The sequence below is a fragment of the Benincasa hispida genome, chromosome 11, assembly GCF_009727055.1.
Source record: "Benincasa hispida cultivar B227 chromosome 11, ASM972705v1, whole genome shotgun sequence".
NCBI classification, from domain to species: Eukaryota; Viridiplantae; Streptophyta; class Magnoliopsida; order Cucurbitales; family Cucurbitaceae; genus Benincasa; species Benincasa hispida.
In genome coordinates, this window is record NC_052359.1 from 54,081,046 (window position 1) to 54,096,600 (window position 15,555).

Consider the following 15,555-nt stretch of genomic DNA (forward strand, 5'->3'; position numbering starts at 1 on the left):
TCCCTCTAATGAACATAAGTCATAGTCCTACTATGACTGAGTTCTCTCTTCCAAAGAGAAGTTGTGGCCACTATGTTCAAGTCCCAGAATCAGCCTTTAAGGGAGCAATCTATCTACTTACCCCTGCTTCGGGGAAGGAGTGAATTCCATCTTGTGTAAATAGGTTCCTAGCTCCTAAATCAGATAAGTCCCCAAATAGGTAGGCATGTTTAGTTGGCAATTTGACCACTCTCACCCATACTAATTAAAGGAAATCTCTCAAAGGTAGGAGTTCCCAAAACACTCAGGATTGAGGTCATGTCACTTATGGTCGTTTAGATGAGATGTAAGTCTCCAGTATTAACAGTGTTATACAGAAACTAGTCATTTCGTGGTCCGATCTTATACAAACTCTTTGTATAGGACACCCCCGCTCGCATGTCTCCACATGAATGGTCAGGATCTACCATCTGTAGTAGTTCACAACACTTGCAAACCTCTACAAAGCGGGTCGTATCTGTAGTGTCACCAGGATCAGGTATCCCACCTTAATCCTTATACTATAGACCTATTTAGGTTATCACTTAAGGCATGATCCACTTGTATATCTCATATACATGCTCAAGTTTACATACGATAACCATGAAGCTTTTTTTATTGGATATGAGTAAATGTCATAATGAAATAACTTTTATTTATTCATAACAATGTGGATAGATTACAAACTACGAGACTTCGGGAGAATTAGGACACCAATCCCAACAATAACCACTTTACTGAATTTCAAAATAAGTTTATTGTTTACAATCCATGAGTTTTAGGACATAAAACCAACAACTACCTCAACTAGTTTAATCATAGGCTTAGCAACATGCCTGAGGGAGTTCCTCTTGATGCAGCTAACGGTAGAGATGACACTAACATTATAAATATTATACACAAATTAGCTTCCTATACTAAGTGTCTAGCCTACTGATCGTGTTGGCCAATTGGGAGTTCTAGATGGTCATACTCTGCATGTGAGTAGAGGTAGTTTGCTGAAACGGCTCCTGGCTCTATTTGATCTGCATGCTAGACTCTGCCAAGCTCTTCACTATGTCCTTTAGAGACATTCCTAAGCTGCTTTGGCCTTGGTGTTCTTGATTGTCCCAACGGTTGTAGTTGTACATTCATCCACCTTGCTACCAGCATAGTTCACCTTAGCTATAGACTCTTAAAACCGTGCCTTTGCAGAAAAAGCTTGTTTCACAAGAGTAGATAATTCAACAAGTTCAGCTCTAAGTTCACTTACCTCTTATGAAGATTAGATGACTGAATGATGCGATCTCGAGTCCCGAATTGTTGGTTATTCTCAGCCATAGTGGAAATCAACTCCTTAGCCTCAGAAGGAGTTTTGTTGACCAAAGCATCACCTGCAGCTGCATCGATGTTGCTTTTATTCTACTGCAATAAGCCCTCATAGAAGTAATGGATCAAAAGATGGTCAGGGATCTGATGATTGGGGAAAAGTAGTGCAAAGGCACTTGAATCTCTCCCAATACTCATGTAGAGACTCTTCATACCCCTATAGGATGTTGTATGTCTCCTTCCCGATCCTTGTGGCACGAGATGCTAGGAAGAATTTTTCTAGAAACTTCTTCTTCATTTCAGTCTAGGTAGTGATGCACCCTGATGGCAGATAGTATAACCGATTCTTTGCGTCATCCTTGAGAGAGAATGGGAAGGCTCGTAAATTAAGTTTCTCCTTTGTTACTCCATGGGGGCACATTCTACTACACATAATGTGGAAGTCCTTCAGGTGATTGTGTGGATCCTCCCATGCACGTCCAATAAATGAAGGTAGTAAGTGAGTAAAACTAATTTTAAGTTCAAAAGTACTTGTGGTCTCAAGATAAGTAATGCAGAGAGATTTTTGAGTCAGGTCTGGGGCCATGAGGTCCCTCAATGTATGCTCTTCTGTAACCACAATGATTGTCTCTTCTTCTTCTTCGTCAAAATGTTCTTCCCCTGATGTGCCTTCTGCACAGATTTGTTCTTCTTTAGTTGTTCGTTCCTTTACTTCTTTTCTTCGTTGCTTTTCCTCCCATCCTAATTCTGTAAAATACAACAAACTTTGATTCTGGGAGGATCGGGTCATATACAGATAGAAAAAATAGAAGAACGATAAAAAAAACCATAAACCTTTTAAGAGAAAACTGCTAGGTTCCTCAACAACGATTCTAATTTCGTCACCGAAATTCATCGACCTAATTTTGGACCAAATAACTTTAACGGTTTCCACTAAAAAAAAGTAGTAGCGATAGCACGAGTCGAACATAGGAAACCAAAGAATTTCTCGGTCAGAAAATTGGCAGCCCGAGGTAACCAAGGGAGGAGGGGGTTGAAGTTAGTTTGTTCAATTGCACAAGAAAATAAATTACAGAAAAACATTAAAGAGATTGATTTTGAATGATCAAGCTATCTAGCTTAGGCTTCCCCAATTTTGCAACTCGATCATAGGTCCATCGAATTGATACTATATCATTGAACCTCAGCCACCTCCCCAAGAAAAGCTAGGTGAGAGTCCCTATTATCTAATTAACCAATTCAATTAGATAAAAAAGTATCATAATTAATCTGGATTAGTCGCACTAAGATGAAAGAATTTGCTAAGATGAATTACTAATAGGAAAAGCCTAATTAGTTATTTAATATAATTCTTCCCTAGGTTAATTAATCAATGTTCGTTGATATTCACAACTTATAAGCTAATTTAACATACTGCTACTTTGAATCAACATGCAATTTTATATCACGTATGGCAAATAAAATCATAGCGATTGTTTTATACGTCCTCATGCAGAAATACAATCAAAACTATTCATAATTTGAGAAGAAATTGAAAGATATTACAGAAAATTGTTGTAAAATGATCTAAACCTCATAAACATACAAATAAGGAAACTACTCTATATCTAAGCTAGAAAACGCACCTTAGCCCATAATATTCATGATGGATATCAAGGAGTTGTTTGAATACATCCAAGACTCGGGAACAGAAGAAAAGTAAAGAGAAAATTGGTGTAGTTCGACTGGAATCAGAGATAAAATGGCATAGCAACTAAAATTGGTATTTATAAAATCCTAACAGCGTTGCGGTGTTGACAGAAAATTCACCCAGACAACACTTTGTGCATCACCGTGACGCTACGTGTTTTTTTTTCCACAAAATCAAGCGTTCTATCTTTTCAACGTCGAGCATGGCGCCAGCCCATGACGCGGTGCAAGCAGGGGAAAAACGGTCAATCTTTAGCTTTTTCTTCTCGGTTGATGTAGTTAAGCTCCGTTTTAGCTCTATTTCGTCATTAACACCCGGTTCAACCTCTTAGGAGCTCGAAATCTATAAAATATCCAAACAAACACATAAAATCCAAGAAATCTTGAATTAAGAGGAACAAGATAACACATTTTCAGTGCTATCAGTGAATTAATGTTTGTTGTTTCAATTGGCTACAATCATATAAAACTCATGACATATATCAAAATGATACCTAACTCAAGTCTCATGTGTTGAAATCTCGAGTTTGAAAACTCAAGAATCAAAATGCAATAAAATTCAAACTTTAGAGATGAATATTGTATTTTTTATCTTGAAACTTACTAAATAAAGGATGTGTTTGGTTTAACTGTTGAAGTGTTTAATTTTGAAAATAAATCATGTTTGAAAAAATTGGAATGTTTTGCAACCACTCAAAATAACATTTATAACACTTTCAAATAATTTTTATAAAAAAAGTTTAAATAAAAAAAATATTTTTTTTAAATAAAAATGACTTTTTTGAAAAATATTTTTTTTATTTAATCAATACAAGCCGACCTCAAGAGTATCCAGGTTTAATTTAACCTAGATTTATTAGAGTCCTATTTCTGGGCACTTTTCTTTTATAATTTCAACTTAACATACCTCGTTTAGTTAAGATGTATACGCCTAGATTATTAAAATAAACTTGAAATGAGATTCAAATTAAATTAAATTAGACGCCTAAGCAGCAGGCACATATGGCTGCGTTTGGGAAGGAAAAGGATAATGGAAATAATGTAAATATTACATTCAACCAAATGATGGTTTTAGGAGTTTTTTTTTTTTTTTTTTTTTTGGGGTACTGAAAAGAAAAAAAAAAACACATATTTTTCAGTTTTTTCTCTTTCTTTTATGGGATAAATGTAATTTTGGAGTATTCAGTATTCACACAATTCATAAGCTAATAAATACTAACTTCATATATTCTCAAAAATTTTTGAAAATGAACCTTCTCTTGAGATCGAAAATTCGTATATCATTTCAACAATTTTATAAATATGTTAACACATATAGTTCTTGAAAATTTTGCTCAGTTGCAAGAAAAAAAATCAGCGTCAAATTTCAATTACATATAAAGTCAAAATAATTGACAAAATGTTGGTTAAGTATTTGCTAAAACAACTTCTATAACAAAGTCTAGTTTGTAGGTTAAAGAAAAAGTTACGATATTTTTGGGACTTCAATTGGGGAAGTCCAACATTTATGGAAGGGAGAAGAGAAATAGAAAAGAAAATGTAGTAATTATTAAACAACTTTTTATTTTTCATTGAAAGGGAATAATATTAAATTCCACTGAAAATGGAAGTCAAACCAAACCTCTCACACAATTTGTTTTCAAAATTTATTCATAATTAAGAACATTTATTAAGATTATAACATCGAAAGAAAAATATTCTATAATTATTTTGGGTCGTCATTGTTAACTACATGAAATAAATAAATAAACCACCTAAAATAAATTGGTTTTCTTAACAACTTGCCACATTTCATCTTTTTAATTACAAAACTATCTTCATTTCAAAAATAAAATTATAAAATTAAAAAAATTATGAAACTGTCGTAGCCACTTGTAATTTAACCAATCCCCGTTAGGTAAGGACTTTCACTAATTGACATTTATTGTTAAATGTAGGCTATGAATCCGGTGAGATAATTGGAAGAGTTTTATAATGTTAATAACTGTTATAATATACTATTAAAACTACATGTGCAACGTTAAATCTTGTTGTTTTAATTAAATTTTTTAAAATATATTAGTTTTTTAACATTTAATGAATAAATAATATATATTTTTGTTTTAAATTTTAATTACTACAATATTTTAAAATTAGATTATATAACAATCTTATTTACTTATGAATAGATCATCACGTTATTGTAATGAGATTTAGTATTTCGTTGACTCTTTGCATGATTTTCATAAAAGATGGACAATCCAAGATTTTTCGTTTGTTAATCATAATAGCAATTTCATTATACACGAACTTGCTATACATGCCCGTAGACATTGATTGATACAATTTGTTTGAAAGATCACTCACCATGGATGGATTCTCTTCTAAAAATTTATAATTGTTTTTCCTAATTTGTTGTATATTGTTTGTTTTTGTCAACAACAACATTGATAGTAATGTAAAAATTTTTACTTAATGTTTTCATATTATCATTAGTTCCATATAAAAATTCTTCTACATTGTATTAAAATAAAAATTGTACTCATAATTAAGTTATCAGATAAATATGTTAGCATTTTGATATTTTAATATAATGCAACGATTCTTATTTCAATGCTATCACATATTTGTCATTATGATATAAAAGGAATATGTATCTGCATGTATATATGGGAAATCTTAGTTTTAATTCAAAGTAGTTAAATTGTTTTTGTAGAAGATATTATAGGTTACATTTAAATTGTTAAAAAAAAATCATTCATGAGTCTTTTCTTTCATAGATTGTGAAATCTCGAATTCATAATCTTTTATTTAAAATAAAGAAGTTTGTCCTTTTTATTTTCATAAAATAAGTTTTGTTTATTTAAACCTTTTCAAAAGGTTCGTTAAAAACATTTTTTTTGTTTGGAAAAAGACAGCCTTATTTATCAGTATTATTATGTAAGAATAATTGAGGTAGTTATTATTATTATTTTTTTTGTTTCAAATATTTTGTTGATTTTATAAATTATGAAAAAAAAAATCATTTTTAAAAGGAACATAATCTTGTTATTATTAAAAAAAATTACAATTTTTTTTAATATTTAAAATATTAAAATAGATTCGCCATTTATAATTGTTAAACTATTCAACTTTTTTTTCGCCACAAATCTCAAAATTCAAATTTTTAATATTTATGTCAATATTTTATAATTTAAAAATTTGTTTATTATCATGTTTATTAAATTTAAGAATAAAGGGGAAGTTAATTTTTTATTTCAAATTTTTTTGTTTATTCTATCAAATTATGCAATAAAATAAAATAAATAAAATTTAAGGGAACAAAATCTTATTTTATATATATATATATATGGGCAATTTCAATTTTGTGTTATATTTAAAATAGTAAAGTAGATACTTCATTTCTAAGCAAAACATTAAACACACTTTTTTTTTTTTTTTTTTACCACAAATCTCAAAATTTTTAATTTCAATATCTATGTCAATATTTTAGGATCATGAAAAAACCTATTTTTTTTTATCGTTATTATTTTTAAATGAATCTTCTTATTTTCAAGACATAATAGTTTATTCTATTTCATTCATTAATTCAAGGGATGTTAACAAATAGTTTTAACTTACATTGTATTAATTATATTCATAAATTTTATGATGTGATAAAAAAAATACCAGAAAAGTTAAACCCAACTTTTATATAATATCTCACCATTATTCTCCCGATATCTCCCTCTCCTAATTTTCTCAAATTTAACTTCTCTCCCCAATTTCCTCGACATTCAGAAAATAAAATTCCCTCATGTGGATTTAGAAAAAGTAATGTAGGCTAAATGAGTAGTTACATTTTTTTTTAATATTCTCAACCTTTCCTCCACATCTCCTTATTCCCTAATTTTCTTAATTTAGCTTCCTTTCGATTTTTTCACTATTATCATATCACATTCTTCTTGATCAAAATAAAGAATATATTTTTTATTTTAGAAAATATTATCCAGAATATTCTCAACTCCTTCATATCATCCTCTTCTCTAAATTTCACAAGTTAATCACATCTCTCAAATTTTCTCATCATTCTCACGTTTTTCTCCATCAAATTTAAGCTCTTACTTTTAAATTAAATTCTAAAATAAACCCCTAATGTGAATTGAAAGAAAATAAGTATATCGATGATGACTTATTTTTTATTTATTTATTTTTGTTTAATAATGCTTTTGTGGGATGCTAAGAAAAAAATGTAGAGAAGAAAACACATACAATAATACACAAAAAAAAAAAATTATGAAACAAAAAATTATATAAAGAACGAAGAAAAGGAACAAAGTGTTCACAAATAAATGTAAATCCAAGTAAAAGAATTCAAAAATTCCTAAAAAAAACGTAAAATGTTTTGCATAAGTGATAAGTTGAAGTAAACACAAAGGACTTACATATTTTTTATTTGATAATGCTTGTCTCGACATGCTGAGAAAAAAATGTAGGAAAAAAACATATATAATGATACATAAAAAAAATGAAAAGAAGAAGATGAACAAAGTGTTCATAAATAAATATAAATCAAAATAAAAGAAAATTTCCAACCAAGAAAATAAATATAGAAAAACAAAGGTAGGAAGATGTTTTTTTCTTTTCTTTTTTTTTTTTCTTTTTTTGCAGAAGATTGTGTAGAAGAAAACAATAAATGGTCCATTTATGTAGAAAGGTGTTTGATAAGTTGTCTCCTTTGCAAAAATACCTTTTAGCGAAAGGATATCATTTGTGACAAGGGAAGATGTTATAACAAACTACAAAGAAGGGTAAAATAGGAATATGCTTAAAAATCAAGGGCAAAATAGGAAGGTGAAAAATCTCCTACTTATTTTCTTTTAATATAGAATAGAATAATAACCTTTATATTAAATGTGCACTTATTAGGTTAGATAAATTACATTTTTTCTAATTATATATATTTTTATGTTTTGCGTGGGTTGTTAGGAGTGAGGTTGGGAGGTCTTGGTGCTTGAGGGCTATCTTGCGAAGTAGAGATAGATTCAAGCATCTGGTTCGTTTGATGATTGGCGATGGACAGTCTTGTTTTGTTTGGTGGGATCCTTGGCTGCCGAGGGGCGCGATTTTGGATTCATACGGGTTTATAGTGGTTCATGATGCAAGGAGTAGTTTGGAAGCGCGGTTGTCGGAGTTCTTGGATGGTGAAGGAGGTCGGAGGTGGCCTACAGTGTCTTGGGAGTTGCTTGAGATCTGGGGTTTTATCCAGGCAGTAGGGCCTAGGGTGAGGGGAGAGGATTATTGAGTTTGGGTGGCGGATGCTAGAGGTCAGTTCTTTATCGCTAGTGCTTGGGAGAGTATACGTCCTCGTCGTCATAGGGTGTCTTGGGCTGGTATTTTGTGGGCGGGGAGTGGTATTCCGCGTCACTCCTTTTGTGCATAGTTAGTAGTGAGGGATAGGTTGGGTATGTAGGATTGGTTGAGGAGTTGGGGTGTGTCGTCAGAGGGGGGTGTCTTCTGGAGGTGGTGGAGTCGCGGGATCATTTATTTTTTTAATGTGGCTTTGGGGAGAGGTGTGGTCTAGTGTGTTGTGTCAGTTGGGTTCGATGCATCGGGTGGCTGGTTGAGATGTAGAGTTAAGTTGGTTGTGCCAAGTGGGATCGGGTAAGGGGGTACGTATAAGTTGTTCCGTGTTTTCTGGTATGCGTCCATATACTACATCTGGCAATAGTGTAATCGGCGGCTGCATGGAGGTCGACCGAGGTTGGTGTCTGCTCTGGTTCACCTTATGGTCTCTTCGGTTCGTGTTGTACTACTTCCTGGCGGGTTGACCTTCTTGGTCTTATCTAGTGTGTGTACGGATGTTTTTTTCCTTTTGAACTTCACATTGTTCTCTGTTTTGCTGTAGCCCTTTGTTTATGGGGTTTTGGGTTTTTCTCTCTGCCTATCCTCCTGGTGGTTTGCGAGTTTGCATCTATGTGTTGGTTTTGTTCTGTTCTTATCCTGTTGGTTTTGTTCTGTTCTTATCCTGTTGGCTTTGTTTTGGTTTTGATGCCCTGTCTTTGCTTCTGCTTTGTTGCTTTGTTGCCTTGATCCCGGGCTGTGGGATCCTCCTTGTTGTTGTATAATAATATCACATATTCTAAAAAAAAATTACATTTTTTCTCTTGTGGTTTGAAATTTAGTTTAAATTAGTTCTTAAATTTTAAAAGGTAATTGCAATTGATAGGGTTAATAATTACGTGTATAATAATATTTTTAAAGAATGGTAAATATAGCAGTCTATCAGTGATAAATAAATTATCAATGATATAGTTTATCATTGATAGACTCCAAGACTTATATCTAAATTTTGTTATATCTTCAAATTCTTTTAATTACATTGTGCCATATATCAAAGTCTATCAATAATTTTTTGGGCTTGATTGTTATATTTGCAATTGCAATTGTCTCATCTTAAATTGAACAATCAAGTTCCCAACATTTAACAAATGCTCAATTAACATATAGATATATCAACGGTCAAGATGTTTATAGTTTAAATCTCTCTACCATCTGTTGTATTAGAAAAAGAAAAGTCTCAAACATTTGATGAATGCTCGAATTTAATCTCTCAACTAACGACTCTGTTAATTCAAGTTAACTTGTCGTGTGGCAATATTTAAAATTACTACAATTTTAAAATAAATTATAATAGCAATAATAATAATTAAAAATATTCAAAGTTCCATCACTGATTTTGTAATTTAACTTGAAAGTTGCGTTACTAAAACATAATCAAGTTGAAAAAAAAATAAAGACATGTTAAAATATCTTTTTACTCCTCCTACTTTAGTTACATTTTATTTTAGTCTCTCTATTTTCAATCGTCTAAATTTAGTCTCTATATTTGGAATAATAAATCTTAAATATAATCATTAATAATTATTTTTAAATCAAAACTGATTAAATAATAATAATAATTTTCATATTAGAAAATATAACCTTTTTATTTGAAAAAATCAAAGAAGATTTTTAAAATGGATTGGAAGTATATCAACCAAAATAATTTGAACTTAAAAGTATATAAATAAAGAAAATTATTTTAAAATTTTAATTTTTTGGTAGTTTGATTAAGATTTCAAGAACATTATTAATTGAAGACGATTCATTGTTATTTTGTTAAAAACAAACGAATAAACCGAGGTATAAACTATTATCATTAGATGTTCGAAGTTTCAAATTATGTAAAACAAAAAATTGATTCTCAATCATTAGGTTTTTACTATAAAAATAATTTACGCGGTTGATTCATCAATTTTATTTTTAGAAGCGTATCAATTCCTTGAAATTATCAAATAAATATAGCTGTGCCAAAAATGTCCCAAAGGGATTCTTCCAACATCCTTCCATTTAACATATTCTCCAAAACAAAAAAGAAAAAAAAAATATGCTTCCACATTGATATGTTTATATTGATTCACTCAATTCGCTAAGCATAAACCAATTATCTGTTGAGAAAAAAAATCTATAAATGCATAAATAAGCAAAAAAAAAAAAAAATGATAGAAAATAAAAGAAAGCAATAAAATTATCAACAGAAGAGATGTAAAAAAAATCCAAACTAGAGAAGAATTACAAAGAATAAAAAAATTCCACTATATAAAGAATTATTATAATTATATAATCTTTCTTCGACCTCAATTACAAAATCACCTTCTCAAACTACCCATCACACAAGTGAACTATTATAACAAGCTTAAAATGCTCTTAAATTATGATGATTAGAAACTAAAGAGATAAACTTATTTTATAATGCTTAAAGCCCACCATTAATTTAAACTTTTTAGACAACTGTACTTTCGTTTTACTAACACAATAGACCTTATACATCCTTGATCCTAAGATAAATGAAATTTTCTAGTATTCCTATAGTACCATACTCGTTCAAAGTATAAGTTTGTTTTCATAAATATTTATAAACCTTGTATCAGGGGTGTTCATGGGTTGGGTTGAAAGACTTTTTAGACCCAACCCAATTATTCGGGTTATAAATTTTTTCAGCCCAAATAACCCTTATTAAAAAATGAACCTAACCCAACCCAACCATAAAATATTTGGGTTAAGTTGGTTTGGGTTAATTGGGTCATTTATTTAAAATTTTATTATAAAAAGAAGTAAAACGTAGATATGTAAAAATCTAATTTAGTTGTTTTCATATATTGAATTAAGATTAACAACTCAATTTCAATTTATATAGTGAAAATTTTCTTTCTAAAGTGTAGAGAAATTACTTTTAAAAGTTGTTGAAAAATAAATTATTCAAAAAATATTGGAATTAAATAAAATTATAATCAATATATATATAAATAATTGTATTATAAGTAATAAAAGAATATATTTTAAATTTAATAATAAATTCGGGTTCGTTTGGATTTGTCTGGGTTATATTAGGTGAATTCATGAACCAACCCAACCCATAAAATTTTCATTTATTTGAACCAAATCCAATTCAAATGAGTTGATAACCCAATCCAAACCATACGGGTTGGGTTGAGTTGATCGATTTTTTCGGATCATCGGATTTTTTGAATACTCCTATTTCGCATTGTTGTTAGTAGATCTCACCATACTTTTTAAAATATACTACCGTGACGCATAATAAGTAGAAGGAATATGAAAAATTGTCCAAATTATTGTAGGATAAGAAAATTTCCTCAATATAAATAAACAAACTAATTAATAGTTTATTTTTTTTCTTTTTGTAAGAACGTATTATTTTCCCTGAAATAAATAAATAAATAAAGGAGGACAGAACAGATCCCAAAGCATTCAACCATAAATCCTCAAGTAATTTCCCAGAAAATTAAGAGAAAATACAATTGATTAAGCAAAAAAAAAAAAAAAAAAAAAAAGAAACCCAAATGGCAAGAAGAAATGTGAATGGCTAGAAAACGAGGATTTATTGACTTTAAGGACTTAATTAAAATTGAATTCCACAAACGTGTCCCTTTTTAATTTAGATTTAACGCGTCGTTTGGTTTAGCAACTCGAACACAAACACAAGCAGCGGGCGTTGCATTGCAGCCCAACCTCCCTTTAAAAGCCGGCGTCGCCTCTATCTTTTCCTCTATTTATAGCCTTTCCCTGGAATATTGCAACAACACTCATCTCTCCTTTCTTTTTTCTCCTCAATTATACTAATTCCTCGGCCTCTTCCATTTTTTTCTCTCTTATATATACACAACTAAATTCCCTCTTTCAATTCCTCCCCCCATTTCAATTTTACTTCCCTATAGCCACAAAACAATCACAAACATCTCATATCTCAATGGCTATCTCCAACAAACTTGCTTTGGTTCTTTTCATCTCCTCGCTTTTCGTCTCTGCATCTTTTGGTACGTTTAAGTTGTTCATCATGTGTATTAATTCTTCTTCCAAAGCCTGAAATTAATTAATTGGTAATGATGTTCTTTTTTTTTTTTCTGAAACAGGGGAGCTTGTGTGCGAGGAATTGTCTGTGGATGTTTGTGCATTCTCGATAGCCTCATCGGGGAAGAGATGTTTGTTGGAGACATCAGAGACGAAAGAAGGCAAATTTGAATATCAATGCAGGACTTCTGAGGTTGTGGTTGAATGGATGGCTGATTACATTGAGACCGATCAGTGCATCGACGCTTGTGGCCTCGACCGCAACTCCGTCGGTATCGCCTCCGACGCCCTCCTCGAGCCTCAATTCACCGCCAAGCTCTGTTCCCCCGCCTGCTACCAGAAATGCCCCAACATTGTCGATCTTTACTTTAACATGGCCGCAGGAGAGGGTCAGTAAAATTTTACCTTCTTAACCTTTTATAGCACAATCGAGTTAATTAAAAGAAACAAAAAAGTGCGAATATAACTCATGATTTGGTAGAACAATTTTTCATCTCTAGCTAACTTGAGATTAAAGGAAAGAACTAATTAATTAATTAATTATGTCAATTGATTATTTAATTTTGTTGAATTGGAAAAACATTCCTTCATGCATATACTTTAACTTTTTCTGCATGCATGGGAAGCTTGATCATACCTTGCTTCCCTTGCAATAATAATAATATGTATGTATACTTATTGAAATTTGTAGAAAATTTGAATGAACCTTTCTAAAGAAGAAAAGCCGTAGATATATAACTTTGAATACGAAGCTAATATGTTGTAAATTTTAATTATATTGCAGGAGTATTCTTGCCTGACCTTTGTGAGAGACAACGCACGAACCCCCACCGCGCCATGGTAGAGCTGTTGAGCTCCGGTGCTGCGGCAGGTCCCGTGTCATCGGCGGATGTCAACGCAGTCTTCCCAGCAGCTGATGCCCCGGCTCCCATGTGAAAACGAAGTTGATTATTTATTATTTGGTTGGTGATTGTTTTTTTAATTATTGTTAATTTCCTCGTATACGCACACAGAAGAGGAAATAAATAGAATAGTAAAGGTTGTAAGGGAAAAAAATGAGTTGAATTTCTTTGAAATTCACTTTTATTTTGATATCACAATACGTGAGACGTGTGTACGTCTTTTCCCATTTTTCTTCTTTTCAGTGTTCCCCATATACAGTGAATTGGCATAATAAAGAAAGCATTGTTTATTTATTTTCCCTTTCTATTTTTTTCTTCTCCTAATTTTTATTCTATAGGTTTAATTAATTTATATTGACTACTCCCATGCATATTAATAAATCCATAACTCCAAAGACAAGGTAAAACATATTTAAAAAAATACCGACCAATCATATATTACATATCATTACATGCACCCAAAAACAAATTAACTTGTTTTGTTTTTTTTAAAAAATGTTTTCAAGAATATATTTCTTGGCAGACAAGTTAGTTGTATTTTGTGGAAATTGTCAAGGTCAACTATGTTGTTAAGCGATTGACCAATTCCAAATCGACGCGGATGTATCTTTTGTTTTTACTGGTTCTCAATTGATTCAACTTGCCCATTTATTATAGAATTATCATTTTTAATTTTATAGGCGAATTACAATCTTTCATGTAACTTTTCAGTTTTCATATCCATTTAGTTGGTTCTTTTTATTTACTATTTTTAAACTATAGTTTGATTTCAACAATATATTTGTGTGGTGATCAAAATCCAAAACTATTCATGATAATTTGTGACATATCTTTGCTTAATGATGCTGCAATTTATAAAATAGTTATTATGTATTCTTTTTTTCTCATTATTTTGACTTCTAACATTTCAAAATGTCTAATTATACATAGACTTTAATAAATATTTGAGTCATTACTATTGTTTGTCTCCTACTATTGACTTACCCAAATATTTGGCTCTAGTACATACATTCTTATATGCTAGCACAATGATATATACTTCAAATTATTATTCATTTGTTAAAAGACAAAATAAGATCAATAGGAATCATAATGCCATCATAGATAATATATACATTTTAGAAGCTTGAAGACTAAATAAAAAAAAACACTGAAGAAACAAAACAAATACTTAGAAGAATTAAAAACCAAAATAGAATAAACTTAAAAGTCCAAAGACCATAACTAGAGCTAGATGGATAAAGATATGAATGAAAACTTTTTTCTCTCTTGGAGCGTGGTTAGTCATAATTAATGAGTATGATGATTCAAATCGATAACATTTTGATCGAGATTATAATGTCTTAACTTGTTAAACTCTTTTCAAGTGACGAATGTGCGATGACTATAAAATATTATATCAAGTCAATACAAGAAAAATGTACTCTCCCGACACCTAACATTGTTGAGAAATAGCTAAAAACACGTAGGGAGATCATCTCCTGATGCCGTTGGCGTCATCGGGATACTTACTCCCGACGTCAATTGCCACCCCATCGGGAATTCATTATGTCTGAATTACTCATTAATCTCCCGATGAAGTGTTTAATCGTCGGGAATTTTTTTTTTTTTTTTTTTTTTTTTTTTTTTTTAATGTTCATAGTTAATTTAATTATTTTTAAATTTGATCTTCATAACTTAAAATTTAGAACCCAAATCAATAATAATTGAGCAAAGGAAAAGCTTCCACATATATTTAAAAAGCAACCAAAATTATTGTTAATATTGTTGTTACATATAAGAGAGATAGGTGCACTAGAGAATAATTAATGTTTACATATATAGAGAGTACAAGAGAAGTGTGTTTACATGTAGCTTCTAACCCCAAAAGCACCTCCAAAGCATCAAATTTACTTACTATATAATTAAATTGAGATATTAGATTATATTGTCAACCCACTTCAATGAATCCTACAAACAATTATAAGACACAAAATTCACACCAACTCCTCCACAAACACACAAAAACAACAAACTTACACTTATTAACGATTCAGCCTACTTCAATGAATCTTACAAACAATTTTAAAATACCAAACTCCATTTAGAGCTCTAACAAAAGTTTAAATAAGCTCAATCCACCCCACACAACATTCAAAATTCATAGACTTCAACTAAACACACAAAACCCCATTTATAAGATGCAATACACTAAACTCAACCTACCCTACATAACATTCAAATTTCATAGACTTCAACCAAACATACAAAAACTCTATTTAGGTCTCCA

General features: G+C 30.8%; 1 protein-coding gene across 1 annotated transcript; it reads left to right on the plus strand.

The window, feature by feature from the left end:
* The first annotated feature begins 12,062 nt into the window (after positions 1–12,062).
* LOC120091203 lies at positions 12,063–13,580 on the plus strand. The gene is made up of 3 exons (XM_039049119.1): positions 12,063–12,350; positions 12,447–12,773; positions 13,169–13,580. The coding sequence occupies exons 1-3, from the start codon at positions 12,284–12,286 to the stop codon at positions 13,318–13,320; spliced, it is 546 nt and encodes a 181-aa protein (XP_038905047.1). The 5' UTR covers positions 12,063–12,283; the 3' UTR covers positions 13,321–13,580.
* The last annotated feature ends 1,975 nt before the right edge of the window (positions 13,581–15,555 follow it).